Here is a 10,985-nt window from a genome sequence, read left to right on the forward strand (position 1 = left end):
AATGAAATAAAAATGAAGAAAATTCATGAGATTTTGTTTCTTTCACAAAATTCTCAATTTAACTCTTTTGATGCTGATTGTTACGATAGCGTCATTTAATGGTGAAGTTTACTATTGGAGATTACAAAAACATTGCTGCTAAAAATAGATTCTTAGAAATTAGCAGTGTACCAAGGTACAAGCGTGCCAAAATACAACAATCTGCCCTATTGTACGCTCATAGCGTAATGAAAATATTCGATTTTATTTTTGTCCTTCGTATGCAAGTTTGCAGAAAATTTGAAAGAGATAGAATCCTAAATTGATCAAACCATCAGTACAGTTAGTAAACGCGGCCCAGGATAAAAACTTGAAAATATCCGTCAGAGGTATTTGGAAAAGAAAAGAATAGTAAAAAGTGAATCTAAGCAGGAAAATCAAAGAAAAAAACGGAAGCTCTCATCAACGGATAAAAATGGCGATTACATCCTCAATTCATCAAGCCACAGTGACACGGTTTTTGCTGCGGAAGATGAAGACAAATTGGAAATTGTTAGGAGGTCCAGAAAAAGTCAACCAAGTTGCATCTACTTCATACAACATTTTGGGTATTTGTTGGAAAGTTTAAGGAATTTTGTTGTTGTAGAATGCAATGGCCTCAGATTTCCAGGGTTAGCAGTTGATGTGAGAGAAAAAGAAGCTCGCTTTTACTGCGGAAGAGGAACTGGAAATTGTACGAGGTTCAGTAAGAAGTCAATTCAGTTGCATCTACTTTTTACAAGTTTTGTGAAATTTGTTGGAAAGTTTAAGAAATTTTGTAGTTGTAGAAAGGAATGGCCTCAGATTTACAGAGTTAGACGTTGATGTGAGAGAAGAAGGTGTTAAGAACATGAAACAGCAAGTTTTGAAAGTTGCCGACAAATGGTGTGTTGTTAGTAAAGTTATTCAACTTTCAAAACTAATGAAAAGATGACTGGTTTTCGTCTGCAATTTGCGAAACAATAATTAGGCCTACATTTTGCTCATTCCTTTCAAAAACGTCATGTCTCAAAAATTAGCGATTTTTTGCTGTGCCTTTTTACTTCCTTTTACAAAAAAGGAAGTATTCGCGAAAAAATTTTCACTCAAAAATCGGCCTTAATTTCCATTTTTCTCACTCCCGAATGAATGTTGAGTTTTCTTTTCGACCCGACTACACGTGGATATATGCCTAGAAACCTACAGACACCCGAAATATCCAATTTAACGACCCCCGAGTTAATTACAACGAATTTTCTCGTGACGTCTGTATGTACGTATTTGTGTATGTATCTCGCATAACTTAAAAACGGTATGTCCTAGAAAGTTGAAATTTAGTACGTGGACTCCCAGTGCGGTCTAATTGTGCACCTTTAGTTTTGGTTGCATTCGGATGTTCATAAGGGGGTCTTTTGCCCCTTTTTGGGGCGAAATCATTGTTAATTTTGATGTAAACTCAAGTTGTGTTATAATTTATCGAACACTTGGCGGTATATCACCAGTCTTTTGGTTGCCAAGTTTTGTCGCCATCTTGGCGACAAATTTGGAGATTTTTTTTTTTTTTAAATTTGGTTTCAGTTTGGCCACTGTTGGTAATATTTAGAGAGTAAACAATTGAATCACATTAAAATTGCCAATAATGGGGAAATGACATTAAATTGGTGTAAAAGGAAGTCATGTGATGCACACATCAGCTCGTTTTTTAAATAAAGAACGCACTATTTGCATTTGTGTCGGTATTGTAAGGCATTTGCGAACACGTTAAAAAATAAAAAAAAAAAGGTGATTGTTGAGAACCGACTGGGGCTGCCATTGTATTTTTTTTCAAAACCCAAGATGGAGTTCATAAAATTCTGAAGATCGAGGAAGAAACCCCAAGATCATGTAAATAAGAATTCTCGTTCATTCTTCTTTTTTGTTTTTTTTGTAATTGCATCTCTTGTAGCTGGCCAATTATTATCTTGAAAATTGTTCAGTGAAAAAATGTGATGTTAAATACTAAAATTGACCTTTTAATAATTATTTCTTCGAAAGAACTTCTTAAAAACCGGTCTAAACATTGATAATATAAGATAAGCAGTAAAGTGACACCAATTGAGAAATAACATCCAACGCTCGGGCACGATACCATTTCAAAATTTTCAAACGTGTGTATTCGTAATTGCTTAGCCAAAAAAACAATATTTTAGTACAATATTTTATAAATGTATCTTTTTTATGAACAAACCAAAAACATAAGAAGTTCGAACAACCGACTATTTGTATAATGATTTTCGTATTTTTCCTTGAAAATAAATGACACGTTAAATATTTAAAAGTATTTATTTGACATTTTTTTTTAAAGGAAAATGTTTTATTTACAGTGTATGAAAAAAGAAGCCAAAATTATGCTTTCAAAAAGTTTCTTCATGTCTCTTGATTCTTCAACGTAGCCTTCTTGCATGTGAATATAATTTTGGATAAAACTGAAAAAAAAAAAAAAAAAAAAAATCCTGTTAGAAAAAAAAAAAAAAAGCAAATTTTCTGTTGATCAACACAATATAGTGCACAAAAACAAATTTTGTATTGTTTTAGCTTTCAAAAATGTCTTCTTTTTTTTCTTTCTTTTCTTTAAATTTAAAAATAGACGGAACAGTTAAACACGAATTCATTTATTAAATTAAACAAAAAAAAAAAAAAAATCCGTCGAACATAGTGAACAAACACAAGATCTCGGAATAAGTTGAGATCGAACAATTTGGAAAAGCAAGAACCCGAATTTAACCCAAGAATTTATATTATGTTCGTGTTAATGCGCGCGCATGTTGTGTGTGTATTATTAGCAGATGTAAAACACTCTTTTTGTCATTTAAAACGACAGAGATGAGATAATTATAGTGCATTGGAAATTACAGAGAAACGAAATAAGCAAGTACATTTTGCAAACAGGTATTGTAATTAATTTTAACTACTATTTCATTCCTTAATATCACCCTGTTTTTTGGTTTTATTTTATTTTTACTTCATTTTGCCTAGTGAAGTAAGTATCGTAAACACAATAATAATAATAATAATAACAGCAACAACAACAACAACAACAACAATAATAATAATAATAATAATAATAATAAATAAATAAATAAATTTTAAAAAATCACTTAAATTTCGAACTAAATTTCCCTTTACTACCAACACCCTATCCCTCACTTTTTTACGATTTTTGTAGTTGAATCTAACCACTCATTTTTTTTTTTACATTTTAACCTTTTTGATTTAATTTTAACTCCACTGAGATTTCTTTCTGCACTTTTTTTTTTTAATTACTTATTTAATTCAGTTACTTTACAGAAAGAAAACCAAAACGGAAGAATGCGGTTTTCTTAATAAGGACAGGAAAAATCTTACTTTTACAAATCAAAGTATTTCTTCAAAAGCCGTTTTTTTTTTGAAGGGGGAGGGGGAGGTTAAAAGACAAATAGATATTTTTCCCAAATTTCAATATCTTAATTTGATTTTTTTGAAAGTATTTATTGAAGTAGTTAATTGGTTTATGAATTTTCTCTTCTTTACAAAAAAAAAAAAAAAAAAGAACATGACGACGGCGGTTTATTTTTTAAAAAGCAAAGAAAAAACACTGAAAAGAACATAACTGATTGAAAAGAAAATTCATCACTTAAGGAAAAATATGTTTGTCGTCCTTCCACCACTTTTGAAAAATATATTTTAAAAAAATTATTTTTTTTTTCAAACAAAGGTTTTGTTGTAGCTTAAACAACTTTTTGTTTCATTATGAACATTTTAAAAAAAATATATATCCATAAATTGAAAAAAAACTGACGTAAATCCAACACTACTTACTAGGCACTACAAGAAAATTCGAAACATTCAAACTGCTAAGTTTAGAAGCGGATTTGGTTCGGGGGGGGGGGGGGACTAAAAAAAAAAACATGAAAGCACCTTTAGTTGGTTACTCTAAAATTACTTTTGCGAAGTTAGCAGACATGGAATTCAAGGTTACAAGGAATCAGTTTTTCAACACGAAATAAACAGCGTTGTGTGTGTAAAGACATTTGAAAAAAAAAAAAAAAACACACTTTTATTTCGTCTTGGAAGTTAACTTATAGCACAAAGGAAAACATTTCTGTTCTTTTTTGAAAGTAGTTAACACAAATAAGCGTCTATGGAATAATTGACGTAGTTTTATCTAAGAAACCATTACCCATAGAAAAAATATATTTCTTCAAAAATTTAAAAAGAAATGTGGGGTGCATTTTAAGTGATCAGGGAGGTTAAAGGAAGCAAAATAAGTTCTTAATGCTTTTTCTTTTCTCTAAACTGTGGAAAAAAACCATTTTAAAGTAATAGTTTTAAAAAATATGAATAACAATAAATTTTATAAATAATAATTACTTATTAGTATTTGGAGATAAAAAAGATTTTCTCGCTTCTGGGGAATTGCAACACTTGATTCGACATTAAATTTTTTTGAAGCAATCTATTATGACATTTAATCCGATTTAAGAGGATATGTATTGTTCGTAAATTATTTATTGCACTAGCGTCTATGAAAGAATTAACCTATTTGTGTCACAAAAACCAATATCTATAAAAAAAAAAAAAAAATCAATTTCTTCAAAAATTTGAAGAAAAAAAAAAGAAAAGAAACACGTGGAATACATTTTTAGTGTTCCGTCCGTACAAATAGGTATGTTATGCGAAGTAAAATACGTTCTTAATACTTTTTCTTTTCTCAAAACTGTTGAAAAGTAAAAAATATTTTTTTAAAGTAGTAGTTAAAAATAAATATGAATAACACTACATTTTATGAATTATAATTACTTATTAGCAACTGGAAAAATAGATTTTCTCTCTTTTGGAGGAATTGTATCATTTGATTTGACATTCAATTTTATGGAAATAATCTATTGTTACATATAATACGATTTAAGAGGATATGTATTGTTCGTAAATTATTTACTGCATTAGAAGCTATGGAAGAATAAACTTATTTTTGTCTCACAAAACAATACCTATAAAAATAAATCCATTTCTTCAAACAATTGAATAAAAAAGATAAGAAAAACGTGGAGTGAATTTTTAGTGTTCCGTCTGTTCAAAAGGGTATGTTATGTTAAGTAAAAACGTTCGTAATGCCTTTTTCCTAAAAAATATGAAAATGTAAAAAAATAAAAATAAGTAATAATAATGACAAATAAATAAGAGCAACGAAAAATTTTAAAAATAAAAATTACATATTGATAGCTGGAAGAGTAGATTTTCTCGCTTCTGTACGAATTGCAACACGAAATTTATCATTCAATTTTCTGGAAACAGTCGACTATGACAGTAAATACGATTTAAGAATTAATATATAGTTAGTAAACTTCTTACTGCTGATTAAGCATTTTAAAATTGAATTTTTACGCATTTTCACGCTGTGAATAAATAACCTACAATGAATTAAAATGTCTTTGAAAAAAAGTGCTAAGGAATAATTCCATTCCGTCGCAAAAAAAAAAAAAAAAAGATAAGGCACTTACTGATAAAATGTTTTCTCATCTCAGGCAACTGGAGAAAATCGAAGTCCCCTTTACGTTCTCCCGTCGGCGGACACTCCGTTTCTCTGATAGTACAGCTGACTTGATCGACACTGCGCATGCTCGCTTATTCAAGGTTGCGTCGCTTGGCGAAAGCGTTTCCGCCAAATCTCCCGTTGAACTGGCATGGAATCGTTTCAGCAGCAGCCATTTTGTTATTTAGTACGTTTAGTCTTAATTTTTACCCAAAAGATTGCTCTGTAGCTGCATCGTTTCATCGAACTTTAAGTGAGTAACGCATCTTTTTTATTTTTGTTTATCCCTGAAAGAAATGGATTGATTTTTATTATTACAGTATCTTAATTCATTTTGATCTTTACCCAGTTGAGTTTTGGTCTAAACCTGAAAATTAAAATGTCATCTAAAACGGAAACAAAAATAGCTGAGGAAGGAATCAAATTAATGCTTTACGTATATGATTGGTCAATAGAAAATTTTAGCATGATGAAGGATTCTCTGGAACCATTTACTAGTCCAGAATTTATAGTCGGTCCTTCTGAAAATATGAAGTGGACAATATCTTTATGTTCTAATTCAGACGGACGTATACGAATCGATATGAACATAGCAACATCGATTGAAAATAGTTTAGAAATAAAAGATAAAAATTTTAGTTTGTCGTTCCTAGATTCCAGGAATAAAGTATTAGATAATTTTAGTGGAATATTGTTTGGATCTGTCCTCAATGAAGAAAAGAAAATATTTGTTTCCAAGAAGGAAATAGAAAGCTTTCTTTTCAATGATACTTTGAAAATCCGATCAAAATTAAGTTTAAGATGTCAGATTTTACCAGCTGTTGAAAGACCTATCAAAAGCATTTCAGAATCATTCGTTCCAAATAGATTGAAAAAACTTTCAAATAGCTTGAAATCCTTCTTTCTACACAAGAAACTTTTTCCAGATGTTATTATTAGAGTTGGCGATAGAGAATTTTTTGCTCACAAAGCTATTTTGTACTGCCGTTGTCCATTTTTCACTGATGTACTACGCGAAGTTGAAGCAAAGGAGGCTCAAAAAGATACTTTGCAACCCAAAGAACCAACTTTTACAACAAGTACAGCTAGGGAAATCGAAAAGCCATCAGCAGTGAGTTTTTCCAATGTCGCTGAGGATAACAGTGTGTTAAAGAAATCTCTACAAGTGATCGAGTTAGCGAATGGACAGCCGGATGTGTTTCATTTGATATTATATCACATTTATTGCGGAGATGTGCTTTTAGAGGATGCTAATTGTGACTTCGAAATGTACGTTGCTGCCAAAAAGTGTGGTTTGCGTGCGCTGGCGCAGTTTTTAAGTCCTACTGAAATGAACGCACGGACTCGTATCAAAATTGAAAAAACTTCATTCACTTGGCATATAAGTGATTTTAGTTCATATAAGAAGGGTGGACGTTTCTCGCCTATCTACAGCCCACATTTTAAGACTGGTCTAGGAAGTGAAATTACCTGGAAACTTTGTTTATTTTTCTTTGATGATCAGGACTTCCTTTTGAGCTTGCAACGAGTCACTGGCCACGATACCGAAATTCAATCTGTGTTTAAGTTGTCTGTATTGAAAGAAGATGAAACTCCTTCGTACGTCCGCGAGTTCAAGCACCTTTTCAATGCTAAATCGGTTTCCAATGTATATCCTGGCTTTCTGGACGCGGAATCTCGCTTTACGGTGCAAAGCGAATTATTGAAAGACGATACTTTAACAGTTTTATGTGAGTTGACCGTCACTGATGGAGCTGTAAGTACTGAGATATTGAAAAGTTGCCATGATACTGATAGGGAAATTGATCTCAAGTCACTTCCTAGGAATTTATTGAGCTTACTGAAAAGTGAAAAATATAGTGATATGGTTTTAAAATGCGAGGATGATGTTCTTAATGTTCACAAGTGTATTCTAGCTGCCCGATCCCCTGTCTTTGAAAGAATGTTCGAAAACGAAATGGCAGAAGCGAAAACTGGAACTGTGATCGTTAAAGATATTAGCAGTTCAGTAATGAAATTATTGATTATGTACGTATACTCGAATGATTTGCATGACTTGTCAATGGAACATGCTCCGGAACTGTATACAGCTGCAGATAAATACGAACTCATTGATCTTCGGATCAAGTGTTCCCAATTCATGCACGCTCACATGGACGTAGATAGTGCTTGCGACGTCTTGATTCTAGCTGATCTACATCAAGACAAAGTGCTAAAAGCATCTGCAAAGGATTTTATTAGTCGTCGGGCAGGGCAGACATTGTTAACTCCGCAAGGACGGCAGATGATGGAAAATCATCCAAATTTAGCATATGACATCTTAGAAAATCTCTCTGCTGTTTATTGTACCTTACCTCCACAAGAGTTTCATGATAAGAAATCAAAGCAAGATTTCTTGTTAAGAAAGAGTAAAGACATTACGGAAATGAACGGTTGAAGTGATCCTATATTTTCGTCTTCCTGAATGGTGAACTGCGTAATTAAATGTATCGTACCCTGGTAATGATAGTAACACAAACTCAAAGAATACCATTGGAGAAAATCAAGTTTTTACGAAATAAGTAGTTTTAACTATTTAGTCTCAAATATTCGAATACGCGCTAATAATTTATAATGTTACGTTTACTTGTTAGTTTTTTTTTCCAAACTTAAAATGCATACCTAAAGTTAGATTTTCTTTTTGTAAATTATGGAATTTCAATGATGTATTACTTTTGATTACATCGTTTTTACGTCACCACGCACCAGTGATGTAAGCTAACTTTTCGAGTTTTGTGGCAAGAAAGCGCATTAAATTTACATTTTAAATCAATAGCTACTATGTTTTAAGCACATTTTGAGCTGGGTCATTTACCTTGGCGGCGTGCGATATGTTTTGTTTAGTTAAATTTGACTCACAAAATGGAACGATGCATTTAGAATAGTCTTTTTTATATTCATGTGGTGTGAAACAAGGGCACCCAAATGCAATATTTTAAGGGGGGGGTCTTAGATATTTTCCACATGGTTTAGCAGGATATTTTCCCCTAAAAAACCGATGTCAGTACAAATTAGAGTTATTAAATTTTGATATTTTTATTAACTTATTCGCTATAGGCTGGAGAAGAAATGTTTTTGCATTTTTGTAAAGAAAAAAGTACTAAAAGCAAGGAAGTTCTAATTTTAAAAGGGAGGGGGGGGCGGCTTGAGCTCCCCTCCCCCCTATATGGGTGCCCTTGGTGTAAAACACATAAGACTGTCTTTTAGTACAACCTAAAGTTATTATAGTATGAAGTACTTTTCTATGTGTTAAAATGTAAATTGATTGAATCCATGCAAATTCATATTTTTGGAACAAACTTGGAACTCTTGTAACAATTACTAGCACTTACACCTGTTTCAAGTAAGAAATAGTATTTGGAGTTTTTAAGCTGATCTAATGGCTCCAAAACCATAACCGTGTTGAAATTTCCTTCGTATAGAAACAATTAAAAAGTAATAAAGTAGCATTTTAAAGGCTGCAGAAAATGTTGCATTTGTAAAGTTTCGGTGATGCAATAAAACAAAGAATCGATAATTAAAATTGATTTGAATCTGTGATTATAATTTATAATTTAAATCAGTTGATTGTTTTTAAAACCTGATCTAAATAAGTTTTAACTCAAACATTAGAAATACTTTTTAAAAACTCCTAAATCTATACTAGTGCTATGATTTTAGTGAAACCTTCGTTCTGTAATTTTGATTTTGTATCTCTATGGTTTATCACCTTTTTCTTATACATCTGCAGGAATGAGAATATTAATTAATATAAACGGATTGTGAATGTTTTCCCTTATAGTTTAATGTTGAATTTTTTAACTGTTCGAAGTTGTATAAAACTTTTTCGGCTAAAATTAACGAAGCACGGAACCGGAATAACCTGACAAAGCTTTATCAAACTAGAACGTTTTGCTCGATCTATTGAAGTACGCAAATGATTTCACACAATACCTGACGCATAAATTATTTTAAAATATACTGCAATATATGCAAAAAACTATATGTTCACTGGTTATTTTTTAGTCTAAATCGTGTATTATTTAGAGTTCGATTGTGTCCCCTTTCTAAATATTGAAAATTAAATGATGTATCACTACTCACTAAACTAACTTTTTGCAAGTTTCGTGGCAAGAAAAATCATTAAATTTAAATCAATAATTAGTGCAATTTTTTAAAATGTTTAATTATATCACTTCTGTTTCCGGCGTGCGATATAGTCCTAATCCTAGTTCACATACATAAAGACTGACAAAAGCCCATCCCCCTTTGGTAATTTATGGCTGAGGACAATGTTTGAGATTACATATAGACAAATATTTCTGAATCTCATTAGTATATATTCTTTTCATAATATTTAATTCATACAGCTATTCCGTGAGGTGGCCTCGCAATTATGTGGTAATGTGCCTCTGTTAAAATTACTCTTTTTTTTTTTTTCAAAAATAGTTTATTTGAATTTTTGTTACTGATATTTTTACATGCAACTAGGTCTGCTATTATGTCGACATATATTTCCATCATTAATATAATATTTTATTATATATTTAATGACAAGGTGGATAATAAATAATTTGTGTCGTTTTGCATTTTATTTTTCATTTTCCCATTTGACATTAATAATTCGCTTGCAATCCTTCTTGCCAGTTTGAATTTTATGTTGCTTGAAATGTTGAGGTTATTAAAAACCAGTGGCAGATCTACAAGTTTGGAGGCTCGTCGCAATACATTTTTTAGGGCCAATTAGAAAAAAGCAGAACTGCGTAAAATATTTTTCGCGTATCCTTTTGGATTCTCTTCGGGGTACTTATCTCGTTGGCGCCCTCACAATTGCGACATGGTAAATCCGCCACTGTTAAAACTGCTCTTCATTTTAAAATTACTTATATGCTGTTACTGTAACATCTCTCTAATACCTGGAACGTTCTTATAATTGTCCTGCAAATTCAGAACTGTAGTTCATATAGTTCGTTCACAGATTATTAAGCAAAAGTCAGTAATCAAAGAATTAGTTCCAGGTAAACATTTTGATTTTGAATTGAGGTTATTCTACTTAAATTAATTATTCCTTCAAGCTTAACGACACGATAAATAAAAAAATACATATGCTCTTTGTGTAAAAAAATCGCTTTAAAGCATATTGGCATACACGCTGTGATAATAGTTGTTACGCATATTTTGTGGTGTATTTTCTTGGGAGTAATGTTGGTCTTAATTGATTCCCAAACAAAGGAATTTAACGATGCATGTTATGAATCTTAAATTATACGTCCTGTTTACTTGACTTTTACTAGATCAGCTCAAACTTAATAAGCTTCCTTTTAAAAATCGTTCTTTTGAAAACCCCTTACGTCTAAACCCTTCGAAATGCAAAAAGGAGAAAGTAAATAACCGTTTTACTTACTCGTACACAAAGGTC

At 31.5% G+C, this 10,985-nt stretch overlaps 1 protein-coding gene across 1 annotated transcript; it reads left to right on the forward strand.

Moving 5' to 3' along the window:
* The first annotated feature begins 454 nt into the window (after nucleotides 1-454).
* On the forward strand, nucleotides 455-7,985 carry LOC129223112 (speckle-type POZ protein B-like). The gene is made up of 2 exons (XM_054857679.1): nucleotides 455-587; nucleotides 7,135-7,985. The coding sequence occupies exons 1-2, from the start codon at nucleotides 455-457 to the stop codon at nucleotides 7,983-7,985; spliced, it is 984 nt and encodes a 327-aa protein (XP_054713654.1).
* Nucleotides 7,986-10,985: the final 3,000 nt, after the last annotated feature.

This window comes from Uloborus diversus, chromosome 5 (assembly GCF_026930045.1).
Source record: "Uloborus diversus isolate 005 chromosome 5, Udiv.v.3.1, whole genome shotgun sequence".
In the NCBI taxonomy this organism is placed as follows: domain Eukaryota; kingdom Metazoa; phylum Arthropoda; class Arachnida; order Araneae; family Uloboridae; genus Uloborus; species Uloborus diversus.

Coding starts and splice junctions, on each gene's coding strand:
- LOC129223112 (XM_054857679.1), top strand. CDS start 455: ATGGCGATTACATCCTCAATTCATCAAGCCACAGTGACACGGTTTTTG. Junction 588..7,134: donor TACTTCATACAACATTTTGG/GTATTTGTTGGA, acceptor TATTGAAAGAAG/ATGAAACTCCTTCGTACGTC.